At 37.5% G+C, this 14,748-nt stretch overlaps 1 protein-coding gene and 1 long non-coding RNA gene across 5 annotated transcripts in view; one reads left to right on the top strand and one right to left on the bottom strand.

Moving 5' to 3' along the window:
- Positions 1–7,611: 7,611 nt before the first annotated feature.
- Positions 7,612–14,748, bottom strand: part of LOC141376657 (uncharacterized) — a 17,987-nt gene continuing 10,850 nt past the window's right edge. The window contains exons 4-6 of one of the 3 annotated variants that reach the window (XR_015503019.1): positions 13,117–13,212; positions 10,282–11,229; positions 7,612–8,096 (exon numbers count right to left, since the gene is read on the bottom strand). This is a non-coding gene — a long non-coding RNA (uncharacterized LOC141376657). Of the gene's footprint in view, positions 8,097–8,624; positions 11,230–11,302; positions 13,213–14,748 lie in introns of those variants that run through there. The other 2 variants (XR_015503018.1, XR_015503017.1) reach the window with 2 other exon arrangements.
- The window catches only part of ninj1 (ninjurin 1), a 25,190-nt gene continuing 20,966 nt past the window's right edge, over positions 10,525–14,748 (top strand). The window contains 1 exon segment of one of the 2 annotated variants that reach the window (NM_001424064.2): positions 10,525–10,715. In NM_001424064.2, coding sequence (NP_001410993.1) covers positions 10,656–10,715 — 60 coding nt within the window. In that variant the 5' untranslated portion in view covers positions 10,525–10,655. 2 annotated transcript variants of the gene reach the window in all.

Here is a 14,748-nt window from a genome sequence, read left to right as displayed (position 1 = left end):
ACTTTTCAACATATTTAAAAAATGTTTCTAAAGCAGCAAATAAGCATATTAGAATGATTTTTGAATGATCATTTTAAAATAAACACATCTGTTTGCATAGTTTTGCCTTGACCAGTAAGGGAATGGGGAAGTGTGTATTTTAAATGCTTCTTATTACAATTGAACTGTCTTTATTGACTTACAATTAATATGTATTTTTAATTAGCGTAAAAACTCCTACAAATCAATTTAGTTTTATAGAATGATCACAAATGTTAAAATGTCAAAAGAGGAGAAAAGTGTGTAGGAGCTAAACTGTTCATATTGCATGAAGATAATTCTGGTGGATTGTAGCACGTTGATTAAAAAGACAATTAAAATGGCAACTATGAGATATTCAACATGGGAGTCTTAAAAGTAATTGTTCACATAACCAACATACACAACTGTATTACACAGCAAACACCAAAATCATGTAAGACATGTTAATCAATCCAATAACAATATACTAACAATACGCAAAACCATTCATACAATTGATACTATTTAAGCTAAATATCTAGCCATCGCCACTCTACGGTGTATCCTGTAGGTAAGAATGATAACAATCTGCGCTCACGCTGCCTTTTACTCACATAAACAAACATGCAAACGCAAAACAAGTGCCAGAGGACCAAGCGTACTTGGTTATCATACCCAAAATGAGTCTCCTTTATATACAATATACATATTACACAGTATCGACCACGCAGCAATTATAACAAACAATTTACTGCTGGCCCTCTTACTTGCTACCGGATGTGGGATGCATCATTCAATACATCAGTCAATAATGGCTGCCGAACTTTAGTCCTGGGAAATCTCCAGCAGTTTAAAATATCCCTCCCAGTCATTCATATGCCCACATGCCGGCACAGTAGCCTTGGCAAGAAACTTGGCAGCACCCACAATCAGACAGGAAAAACCCCTCCCACAACCTCAACAGGCCAATCCCTTTATAGATTTGGTCTTCCAAACTCAACTCAGGTGTTGATGTCACTTGCCGGCACAGCACAAGGAAACATTAGCGTGGACGACACCACCATGCCCAACCCTCATCTGGGAGGCACAGCTTACATCCACCACCTCTACTCTAAATGTGTCCACACATGTCCACTTAAATACCTCACATTCTCTAAAGATGAGGCAACAGGCCCTTCCTGGCCATGCAGACCACCTCAAGTCCCCAACTGGCCATTCATCCTGTAGAATTTGTGGAGTTGCTTCAGCAGTGTACATACAATAAGCAGTTCATCCATCCTTCTGTAAGATTCTTACTGTTCTTTGAATTATTCTTAAGAGAAGATGATTGCACCTCTACTTCATTCGGCAAGTGCAAGGCTACCTCAGACATACAAAGACTTAACATATTATGGTCCAAAACCCTCTCATCACCAACAGCACGTTCCTTATTTACAACAGAAACCCGAATGTCAAGTTTAGGTTGAGATATAACAATATTTGTATTTCGTTCCCATCTATGCACCATTTATTATGAATTTTGGTGAAGTTGAGGGTCTTTTCTTGCTTGATTATTAGACAGTTACTAACCTTTTATGATGATAATGCACATCAGCCAACTGTTCCTGAAGACTTATCTCCTCGGGGCAGACCAACTTTGTCCATGAGCAATTTGGCATATTGTCCAAACATCCAAAAATAAGGGCATGCCCTTTAGCACGGCAGGGTGTATTATTGTTGCCCTGTACCATCTCTGCTGGGTTATTAGGTGTCGTATGAGACTTTCTTAGTATGTCTTTTATGACTAGGAAGTCAACAGAGACAATCTGTAAAGGATTTTTCGATTGTATAGATGCAAGAGGGGTGTTCACTTTATTAGTCTCATGCAGAATACATTAAACACATTCAAGAAATCACTTCTCCAGTCCTTGTCATCCCAGTCCAAAAAAAATGGCAACAAGTCAAGCCCAGGGCTTTTTCCATTTCAAGGTAGGCTATCCTGGATGGTTGTGCACCTATTCCAGGACTTGGTTTTGCAGAGACCAGGCACAATATTTTTGAATGTCTTTGGATCACATACCTCCCTTCACAACAATCTTTGATCCACACTGAAGTGGCACCAATGTTGCAGCAACAATTGGAATTGGTCGACCCTCTGCTACTTGTTCCTTTGGTCTAAGTCAGGGGTGGCCAACCCTGTACCTGGAGAGCCACCTTCCTGCAGATTTCAGTTGCAACCCATATCAAACACACCTGCCTGTAATTATCATGTGGTGTTCAGGTCCTAATTAATTAGTTCAGGTGTGTTTGATATGGGTAGCAACTGAAATCTGCAGGAAGGTGGCTCTCCAGGAACAGGGCTGGCCACTCCTGGTCTAAGTCATCCCCCTCTATACATAAACATACATTATTGTGACATCACTGGATCAGCAGCTGTGCTTTCAGCCAGTCATTGGGCCAATTAAATCTTCCTGGGTTCACTGGATCTCTTTGCAATGATCTGCCTTTCCTCCTGGTCTTTGAATGCTGTAAAAAAAAGGTATGGCCATAGGCATGGACCACTTCAGATGGCACATATCCCAGCACACCACAGGGGGCCACTTAATCTACTATATGCCTGACAAATGTGTTGTTTACAGGCCATCTAAAGAGAGAGCATCAGCATTTCCATTTCTCCACCCCAGTCTAAAGCACACCTCTAACTGAAATCTGGCAAGTTGGGCCATCCATCATTGCTCCACTGCCCCCAGCATGGCTGTTTCTGTGAAAACAGTAATGACAGAGCAAGAAAACAGACAATTTCTGCAGCTTCATTGCCATGAACAGTCTGGGGTCAGCAAACACAAATACTTACCTCACAGACCTTACCTCACAGAAATGTATCCCCATAAAACTTGAAATCTCAGCTTTTCAATGACACAACTATATTTGAAAACAAATACTCTTTGTTTGTTTTTTTTAATCTCTTTGAAATAGATGCGAAGTACAGTTTGTTGCATCAGACCTCATGAATTCCCACCAACTAGTTGAAGGCCAACAAACTTGTAAAAGAGATCACTATCATTTTGGGAGATTTCTAAGAAGTCGGAAATTACTTCAAAAGACCAGCGCAATCAGACAAGCCATTAATCAGAGGATGATATCATGTAACATGCAAGTTATTGATTCTCATGGTAGATACATAGTATGATTGACTGATCTGACTGCATCCTCTAGAAATGACCATAATTACTGAATTTACTGGCACACAATTGTGTTTGGTGTTGTGATATTGTGCATGCGCACATCCGCATTAGCTTGGGCATCTTAAACATTTTCATTTTGTGATTTGAATGTTTAGAAATTAACTTTTAGAGACAGCTGTTGTTAAATTGTATTGGTGATTCTAAATATGAAATTTAATCATAAGCTTGGCAAACCATTTTGGAGAAGTTAAAGTTTCCCCTTTCAAAAATGAATGCTCGGGAGAATGCCTAAAGGCTGGTTTATACATCAAGTGATTGCTGTGACCCACAGTGCATGCCTTAATGATAGACACGCGCGTCTACTTTAGTGAACAGAACCTGCATACTGTATGTTGCAAGTAAAAGGTAATACAGTTGTAAATAACATTCAGTTTGTGGCACAGAGTGATCGTTTGGGAGCCGCGCGCGAAGTATGAACAAGCAACGGCAAGCATTTGATGTTTTTTTCTTTCATAGCGAACCCACAGTTGTGCATGAAAATAAATGTTTACAGTGTCAGTATAACTACTCTAGCCTATATATTGTTGAACATAATCTGATAATGGCAAATGTCTGATTTTACCAGTGAATAAATTTGTCTAATATGACAGATTGCAAGCATATATCTCAAACATAATAATTCAACATTAGAATTATTATAAGTAGAATAGAATTATTTATAGAAACCAGTAGACCTACAAATAATATTATTATCGATGTTGTGCCATATGTTTGTTTTTACCATACCTTTATTTTAAATCTACAGAATCGTGAGAAAATCGTGATCTTTATTTTAAGCACAAAAAAAAAATCACGATTCTCATTTTAGCCAGAATCATGCAGCTCTACAGTGAATCTGATTAACGTTAGTTCCACAGCTAACTATCAGGCACCTGTAGAGTTAACTGGGGTATTAGATGCACACGAGTATGACGTAAGAACTGGTGGAGGTGTTGTTTTAATGGAATTCAATATCGCACAGCGAAGGGAAAGAAAACTTTTGCATTTCGCAATGTGTCTGCGGCCCTTCATGACCGTGTGGATCTTGTCACAAAATGCAGCGAAAAGTCCTGTCAGGGCTCATGTAGTTACATTTTCTGAGAGGTGCGTGTACGTCAGTGTCGGCGTCAGCCACAGCGAGGGCTAATCGACCTTGCAAAGGTTGTGCAGGACCATACGCGTGCGATTGACGCAGAAGTATAAATCAGCCTTAAGAGAAATTTTAAAGATGGCCACTGAGTGAAATGACTTGCTCAGGAGGTTGTGTCTCACAGTGCACATGCTCCATCTTCTCTCACCCTAGCTGCTTTTGTTTTTGCCAGCTTTGGGGCTGGACTTTGTTCTTGAGGTGGTTGGAAACTTGTTCGATAAGATTGCTGTAGTAGCACATGGTCACACTTGGTCAACTTTCAAGAATGTATATACATGTTAAATCAGTAAAACAATTCAATGCGTTGGAACTCATTAGACGTAAAAGAAAATATACATATAATTTTTATTTACATTATACATAAAATAGCCTGTTCTTTAAGCATTTTAAACTGATTTAGTACTTTTTTGTGCAGTATGAAAATTGGCAAAGCTTTTGTGGTACACAAAGATCAAAGAAAGCTTGATCACATACACCCCTCTCATCAGAAAAGTGGACGAAAGCACACATTTAAACACCAGGTTTAAACAGGAATGTGTCTCCCTAGGAATGTCCCTACTTGAGATCCGAATGAACAAAACGTATCTTAATACCAGCCAGGTGTAAACAGGTGTAACGGTGAGGTTGAGATTGTAAACTGAAATGACTTTGGTTATTTTTTATGAAGTTAGCTGTGATTTAGACACCTCGTTATTTAATGATCCGTAAACTGAGATATGACTTCATTACCAGAACAGATGCATTTGACTTTGCTATTGATCGATCGGGAACCAGTATTGAACTTAATGTATTGAAATTCATATTGTTATCGAATTCAAAATTGGTAAATTTTGAACAATCCCCAGCCCTTTATAGAACATGCATATGTCAGACGCTGAAATAATGATTTTAAATAGTTCTGTATTTATTATAAAATACTATACTGTTGCTGATATTTTAATACTGTGAGAATAAGTCATTGCTAATAAAAAAAATCTCGCGGACAAAAAAAAGAAGTATTTTGAAAGAAAGCGTGAATGTTGCTGGGAATGCAATCATTGGTGAGCTCATCTATCATCCTGCAAATGAAGCAGAAGGATCAAAAGGAAGTGAGCTGGACTCTGAGGGACTTAACACAAGGCAAGTTTGGTTAATTAAATTGTATTTTATGTCAAATGTAGATTAAATTTGTCTTAATACAAATACAGATCATTTCAGTGTGCAAACTGTAAAAGAGTAACATTGAATATAATGGCATATAGAATTCTGCTTGTTTAGAGGAGCCATTTGGTTTAGTTTTGCAAGACTGATGCTTGGTGCTTGAACATGTTTTATTCCTTGATTTTTCTTCATATTTATTAACTAAATAAACTAAACTCAGATTGACCTAGAAAGCGACACCAGTTACTCTTAAGTCAAGAATGATGCACACACTTTTCAGGGTGCAGATTAGGAAGGGGTTTCTTTTTCTTGGAAAGCAAACAGCTTGTGAGTAACCACTGTTACATTTTGTGCCATGCAGATAAGAAAAACCAGTGTATGTTAAATTTGACTGTACTATTGGGTAAATATGAGGTAATTGTGCAGTATGTGTATTTAATGATATGGTAATTGTTTTAAAGTACTCAAAAGGTGAAATTATTGTTCAATAGGAATCCCATTCCAAAGTCCACCCAACCATAGAGTTCAACAGCTCTCCTAATTCCCTGAAGGCTTAAAGTGTCAAAATTATAATGGACATCAACATTATTAGAGAGGCAGACATGGACATGACACAGACTGTGGAATGCCTGTTTGCAGTCTTTTGTCTTTTTAGTGTGATGTTCATTGTGACATTGTGACACAAGAACACTAATGCATACAAAAAAAATAAATCAATTGTACATCACGTTTTTATAGTGCTTTATAATAGATGTTTTAATCCAGTTTAATTGTTCATGCATTGTGGCTTATTTTTGCTAATTTCAGAGAAACTTGTGAAAGTTAAGCACTGTGTTTCTACAAACAGTACATAAACAAGCTTATAAATCTTTATTAAAAAGTGAAATCATTAAAATTAGATGGTCGCAAGTTTAATTAATTTTCTTTTTGGCCTAGTCTCTTTATTATTCAGGAGTCGCCACACCGGAATGAACCGCCAACTTATTCAGCATATGTTTTTCGCAGCCCTTCCAGCTGCAATCCATCACTGGGAAACACCCATACACACTCATTCAAACTCATAAACTTCAGTCAATTTAGCTCACCCAATTCTCCTATAGCACATGTTTTTGGACTTGTGTGGGAAACTGGAGCACCCGGAGGAAACCCACACCAACATGGTGAGAACATGCAAACTCAACAAAGAAATACCAACTGGTCCAGCCGGGGCTCGAACCAGAGACCTCCTTGCTATGAGGCGATTGTGCCATCCACTGCGCCACCGTGCTGCCACGTACTTTAATGTTTAAATATTTTTATATATTTTGTATATTACATCAAATAAATGTAAACATTTAGAATTTTCAATATTCAATAATAATTAACTTGTGTAATAAAAATAACCCTTAAATGGTTCTAAAAAAAAAAAAATCTTTAATCTTGAATTCAAAGAACTATTTGGAGTTCTATTTAACAAAACCAATTAAAATGGTTCTATATAGTGCCTTTTTGTAGTTGCATATATGAAGCAGGTGAGGCCATTTTTGGTTCTAAGTGGAACAATTTCATTTGAGAGCATGATAATAGATCCTATAGCAGTGGTTCTCAAACTTTTTTTATCAAGTACCACCTCAGAAAAAAATTGTCTCTCCTAGTACCAACAAAATGAGCAGTATTGAAATACAGTAGCGTAGTCGGCCCAGTAAAGCAGCTACAACTCTGCACAGTTAAAAAAGCGTGGCAGAATACCTCAGAATTATAGGCTATATGTCCTATATGGCATATTATATCCATCATTTTTGGTAAATTTTGAAATGTGTGTAGCATGTACATGACATATTTCATTCCTCCGCGTACCACTAGAAGGAAGCCTGTGTACCACTAGTGGTACATGTACCACAGTTTGAGAACCACTGCCCTATAGCATAAAGGAAAATCAATGTGCTATAAAGCATGCTTATGAAAGGGTGCCATGTTGCACCAAAAAACGTTCCCTATTACGATAAAAAGAATCCCCTAATTCTGTTGAGTACTGTTTAACACCTCTTGTGGTTTTAGATAGCACTATTTGAATTTTAGTTTGGGGGGTAGAGGTGGTGGTTTGAATGTTCATAAAAGTGTTTTGAGTTTGTTTTTTTTGTAAAGGAATAAGAAAAGCAGCAATTGCACGTTTGTATAAAACGACACCACTAGATGGCAGCAGAAACACAGATGATTGGTTTCATGCTCTCTGAACATTCTTTCCCTTTTGTTGGCACTGAATCAACGATCTGAAGGTCAATGCCCGTTTTGGGACTTCAACAAAACCAAAACCATGCTAGACATGTGAAATATCTTTGATTAGGGCTGCACAATTAAGCCTACATTTGTTGCTAAACTAATAAAGCGACTGTACCTGCCTATTATATGCTATTAATAACAATATTACACTGATAACAGCTCGAACTTTGCATTGTGATTGTGTATAATGGCGGTTAACTATGTTTTTAACTTTTTTATATGATGGTCTGCAATAGTGATTCGACTTTCGGGAATCGGTTCTTTTGAACAATTATATCTGGAATATGGTTTTACATACAGACTAGTTTCAATACTACGTACTGCATAGGAGATAGGATATGTGGCTTTTGTGCAATGACTGTAAAAAATATGGACGACGCGACAGCCCCTTTTCCCATTGAACGCCTTGAGGGCAAAACGCCTGCTTGACGGGCACAAACTGTCGCAAAAGACTGCTGAAATTGGAGCCTTGACATGCGCAGAAGGACTGTCTGATGGAGCCAGAGGAGGAGCCGCGATAATGAGCGGAGTCGAGCTTCCAACCAAACGCTTTATGTAAAATCAACCACGCCCCCCGAACTTCTCACTCGACTCCCGGTGTCTGCACTATAACAAACGCTCACTGATGTAAATAGAAGCACTTACATAAAAAAAAACACAATAATATACGGTTTAAAAACGGTGTGATGTAAGCTGTTAAACTTTAATAAAAGCAATACATGCTGGACTGCAGAAATAAACGATCTTTTATACACTCTAGCCTGAATATGAGCACAAATAATATATTCTCTTATTGTTATATTTGTTGTTGGTATTTGTTATCTTCATAGGGGTAGAAATAACACTTGTAAAACATATAAACAACACATACATTTTTAGAAAGGTTTTTATTTTTAATTAGCCATCAACAGAACCCAAAATATAGCCTACACACCATAACGATTTACCATGCGGGAACAATCGTGCGTTTAGAAGATAAATACAGCAAGATTACTAAATATCAACAGGATATTTACACATCCCAACCCTGCAATTTGTCAATTTGTGCAAAAAAACTTTGCACTATTAATACAACATCTATCTGCTGCAACATCACTATTGTTTATTCATTTTCGCTTGAATTGTTTATTTATTTAATTTTTTTGCCTCCGTTTTCATTTGGTTTATTCGATGCCTTCATTATATCTGGCAACGAGGAATTTACATTCATTTTAATGTTAGCTGGAGTGTTCAAATAAAACGCCAACAGTAAATGATGTAAATAAATAATATCTAACATTTACAGCTCTATTAGGTTATATAAGATTCGATTTCAAGAACCTTATAATGATTTATAACAGCACATTCAGTAGATTACTTATAACATGCCAAAACTTAAAATGCAGAGACGTACTGTAAAGCAAGTTCAAATAACCTTACAGGAGATCAAAGTGGAGATATTTAGACACAAAGAGAATTACTGCTAACGATCTCCTGTATTTTCCCCGTACTTAAATGGGTTTATTTTATTGTGCAGTTTTATTGTCATTTTCGTATTTCTTAATTCTTGTGCACTACAAAATGTATTCAATTGTATTATTATTTAATACTTAAGCAATCGATACAGGTTTATTGTTATTTATTTTGTCCTTTATTTAAATAATTGCTATGTATGCTGTTTGCATCTTTATTCAAAGGTTAAACTCAGTGATACACTTTGCGTTCACATAGTAGCATGCGTTTGTTGTTATATCAACAAAAATGGTTGTAATAACGTTAACAAATGTGAGGGTTTTATATAATGAAGATTCAATCGCGCCAGCTCCGGGCAGCAGCGCACATAACCTACTCGCGGCGTCGCGGGCTGATTCCGGCTCGCATGCGGCAGTGCCTGCTCGCTCGGCCCCGGCATCTGGCTCAATTGACTCAGGCTGGAATCGGGCAGTGAGTCCAGGCATCCGGAGTAGGTCCAGCAGAGGTAGTCTGTCTGAGGGGTAAGTCTCCAGCAGGCAAGAACTGGCCCCAGTGTATTTTGCTATCTGGGTGGCTAGGCGTGTATTAGCAAACTAATAAAGCCCGAAAAAAGCTCTGACCTTAGCGAATAAACAGTGTTCCACCAGATCATGTATGTCAGAAACTGTAGTTTACTGCTGAACTCATTTTGTCATAGTAAAATATCACAGAAATCGAGTAATAACACTTCAGTCTTCTGCCGAAGCTCAGACGCGCTGCTTTGAGAAACTGTCAATCACAGCTGTCAATCACGATGACACGCCCAGCATTAAATTACTGCTAAAAACAAACTGTTTACAAAAATGAAGATCTGCACCTATTTCAGCACAATAATCAGTGCCTTAATCGACCAGAAACATCTTTCGGGACATTTTATTGCAAGTGTAATTATTTTTTTTTATTTGGGCTCAAGTCTCCTTCATTAACACGGAGGAGGCGGGCTTTATGACTTGTACTGCAGCCAGCCCCCAGGGGGCGATCTAACGGCCGAGACCCTCACTCAAACGCAGGCTTGCAGCACACTTGCTTTTGTGATGCTTTTGTCCCCAATTTATCTGACTGCGGCTTAATCTTGCGTGTATTACCATTTCATGCACACTTCGTTGTGGCCACAATCCTGCAACGTTTCTTTTGCATCTACAGTAAACAACGCTTAAAATTTTGAAAAATTGTTGTTAGAACACCAGGAAAATATGTAAGCGAATTGTTCAATAGTGTTTTGTAAAATGGTTCGACTGACTAAAAGAATTGGTTCAAATGAAAGATCCGACTCTCAAAGAACGAATCATCGCTACTGCAGTGATTGGCAGTCGCTTGTCCAGCCCCTTCATAGTCCATGAGATCATAATGCACCACAAACACTTAGAAATCCAGATATTTACGGACTGTTAGGTATAATCAAAGCAAGGATTATGGCTTCAGAAGCGATGGAGTTGAATGGAGGTGTAAACCGAAGGGATGATCCAGGAGCGGTGAGAGATATTGAACAGACTCTTTTCATTCAAAATGACCACAAAGCGACCCGCCAGTTGAATGTAACATCAAGCGTTAAAGTTTATCTAGATGTCTATGAAACCCACTCACATTTACACTATGGTGTCGAATGTTTTTGTTTGGCTAGATTTAATTATTAAGTATTTCACGGATAAGCTGCGGGCGTATTTTCCTTAGGTTTTGTGTATGTCGATACTGTAATGCAGTGAATGCACTTTCGTACATGAGTGGAACTGAAGGGATGTTGTGGTGTGGCCGATTGTATATTTAGTACATTATGAGGTGCTTCGACTGTCCGGATTATTTGTTTCCAGTAACGGAAGTCTGCAACGTTAAGTGTCGAGTTAATTTGAGAAGTTAAGCGGCACAAAAGGTGTTCAAAGTTTAGAAACAAACCTCTTATTCATTAGCTTGTTGTTCTGCTCCATCGAGTCCAGGCTGATGATGAGATCACCCGACCATGTAACCATCAACAATAGCCCCTGGAAGACACTAATAAACTCTGTCAGCCGAGGAGACACATGTATAGCTCCCATTTAAGCTATTAGAAAATGAGCAGCAAAACACGAAGCTAAAATACTTTAATAAGCAATAAATAAGGTCAATATACAGCAAATTACAGTAAGTGACTCATAACTTAGGTTAGGTCATTTATCATAAGATGCGTTAACAGAATTGTAAAGTAAAGAGCATGCCTTTTACAACATTTTACCATAAAGAAGTTATATAGTATAATAATCTCTTAATAAACTAAGTGATGGTCAGACTGAGACAGACAGACAGACAGACAGACAGACAGACAGACAGACAGACAGACAGACAGACAGACAGACAGACAGATAGATAGATAGATAGATAGATAGATAGATAGATAGATAGATAGATAGACAGACAGACAGACAGACAGACAGACAGACAGGTAGGTAACAGTGATTCATCTCTCTGGCCAAAGAGGGAAAATGTAAAAGTAAACAAGCAGATCATAAATGTATCTTTCAGAATTGAGAACTAGACCTAGTAGTATAGCAATAGTTCCAGTTGCTACTGATAAGTTATTGTGTAGTTCGTTTTTTAGACTATGTAATATTTATAATACATTTTATGTAAAGTAAAGGTTTGTAAACATTGAGATTTTGAATAAGGGTTGTATGCCCACCAATCAGTGACGAGGCGACTAGGCCAGGGTGGCCCTGGCCCACTCAAACTGAAGGCTGGCCCACCCAGACAAAAAATAAATACATTTATTATGGAAAATCCCAAACAGGAAGCATGTAAATGACGTAGGGATATTTATGAATGAAATGTAACATTGATGATTAATAGCATCCTTTAGTCATTGTTTGTCTATAAAATTTAAATCCCCCACCACTGCATGAAAATGTCCAACTATTGCTCCGCACTTTGCTCCTTTCTTTCTTATTTATTGCTCGAGTTGACTGAGGCAGCAGCTCTGAAAGCGAATCTGTCCAACTGACTAAAATGCTGGTCAAGAAAGAAGATTGTGAGTAATAAAATAAGTAGTGTGAGAGGTATGATAAAATAATCAAGCTGTTTTTAGTATTAAATAAAAATAATTAGGTTTTCATTATAGCTAATGTTGGCAGAGTGGGTAGCGCTGTCGCCTCACAGCAAGGTCACTGGTTCGAGCCTCGGCTGGGTCAGCTGGCATTTCTGTGTGGGGTTTTCATGTGCTCGTCTCCCAGTGTTTGTGTGGGTTTTCTCCGGGAGACGTAGACCCTCCAGTGTGTCCTGGGTGTTCCCCGAGGCTGCATCCATAACAGATGCCCAAGCCACCTCAGCTGACTTCTCTCAATGTGGAGGAGCAGCAGCTCTACTCCCAAGGACAGAGCTCCTCAACCTATCTATAAGGGTGCGCCGTGCCACCTTGTGAAGAAAACTAATTTCAGCCGCTTGTATCCGAGATCTTCTCCTTTCGCTCATGACCCAAAACTCATGAGCATAGGTGAGAGTAGGAACGTAGATTGACCAGTAAATCGAGAGCTTTGCCTTTCGGTTTAGCTCCTTCTTTACCATAAAAGTCCGGTACATCTATCGCATTACTTCTGTCGCTGCATCTATTCGCCTGTCAATCTCACAATCCATCCTTCCCTTACTCATGAACAAAACCGTTCACCCATGACATAGCATAATGTGTTTAAGCAGCAAATCAGCATATTAGAAACATACTTTGAAGGATCCTTTTTACTTGTTTGCATATTTTTTGGCTTGACCACTAGTGTAAGGAGTGCAGGGAAAGTGTGCATTTTAAAAGCTGTGGCAGGTCACCATTTCCCATTACAAATGCCTTTCAGCTCTTACACTTAATATGCTTTTCTCATTAACATAACCTCAAATTTCAATGAGCTTTTATACACTTACATCAGCATTTAACAGCATTTAACATTTAGAGGTCCTGTGGTTAGAAAAACGAGCGACATCTAACCACCTGCGGGACTTCTCCATCCAACAAACATCCTGAAACACACAAAATCAAACATATCATCATTCCTGTGGGCACAACCAATGTTTAAATCTGTGTGTTTAGGCTAACTGAAAGGTCAGTGATTTCCATGTGGGTAATTTCTATGCCAAGTCAGAAAGACGCTTCCACTTGCTTTTAGTATGATGTAATATTTGAGTAATATTTTGGTCAGTTGCAGTACCAGTCGAATTCAGATTAGTAACAGCTCCACAAATAGTCTAGCTTCAAATTGAAACCAGAAATTGCATTAATAAACATGAAGGTATAAGCACAGATGGGTTATTCTCACAAAACCATTAAAACAACATGGCACTTAAGATTTAAAATATAAAACCTAGTAATTTGGTTAAACAAAAAAAATTATAATAAAGACATCACTCTTCTCTACGAAGCACAATGTGTAATTTCAACATAATTTAATTATTTTTAATCATTTTACTGCATTTTCTACTGAAATTCTGAAGACCGAAACGTGTCCACCTATGTCTGAATGTGTTATGTTGTAAATTGAACAAATTAGCATGGAAATTTCAGCATAAAAACAAATGAATTGTTCTGCTAGATTATTTTGTATGACAGAGTTTTCATATATAACAATAATGAGAAAAAGCTGAAAAATGATGCGTCCGTGATGGATGTTCTCATTCTCCGCAACCATTCTAAAGTACTGTTTAAACACAAGTTTAATTTTAAATGAAAGTTATCCTCAAGCTATTCATTTGAAATATATTAACTCATTTAGCAACTCGCTGACTTCAAGTATGAAAGCCTCTGCAACTCGCGGCTGTACATTTATAACTGTAATGGTTGGGGTTGTGGTAGGTATAGGCGTTAATAACTGTGATGGTTTGGTTTAGGTGTGGAGTAGGTGTAGATGTTAATAAATGATGTACAGCGCCATATTGCCGACAACAGTTTTGACAGTTTTGATACTTTTTTGACTACAAGTCATGATGGCCCCTCATGTTATGATGGTTCATTTCAGTTTATCCAAATGGAAAAATTTATTTGAAATTAAAGTTTTGTTTTTAAAGCCCTAAAAAGAAAACATTTAAAATCCAATGTGAAATTCAGATTCTATATAAAATGTTTTTGTTTTTTTTTATCTCATAGTATACTTAAAATTAATGTTAAAATAATTACCCTTAATTCTGCAGCCTGTTCATCAATACCGCAATGTTCATTAAGTGTTCTTTTATTATTGTTTTTTAATTGTTTGCTTTTCAATTAATGTGCATTATCTACAAATTATGTCCTTTCAGGTTAGCCACATCATTTTGAATATACATCAGGTTTTATCAAAATATATTTGAAAAAAATGTTGTCAGTTGCGCACGGTATTATTGCGGTAATGAGAAAATCCAATAAAAATAGAAAACCCGGTTAATTTTTTAAATATATGTATTACATGTAGGGCTATACTTCTCACCATGTATCTTTTCTAACATAAAGTAAAGTGTAAGATCATGTTTATTACTAAGAAAACTAAATCAAAATGATATTTTAATTGAACACATCACATAAGGTAC

This window comes from Danio rerio, chromosome 11 (assembly GCF_052040795.2).
Source record: "Danio rerio strain M-AB ecotype USA chromosome 11, GRCz13ab, whole genome shotgun sequence".
In the NCBI taxonomy this organism is placed as follows: domain Eukaryota; kingdom Metazoa; phylum Chordata; class Actinopteri; order Cypriniformes; family Danionidae; genus Danio; species Danio rerio.
This window is presented reverse-complemented; position numbering and strand designations above follow the sequence as displayed.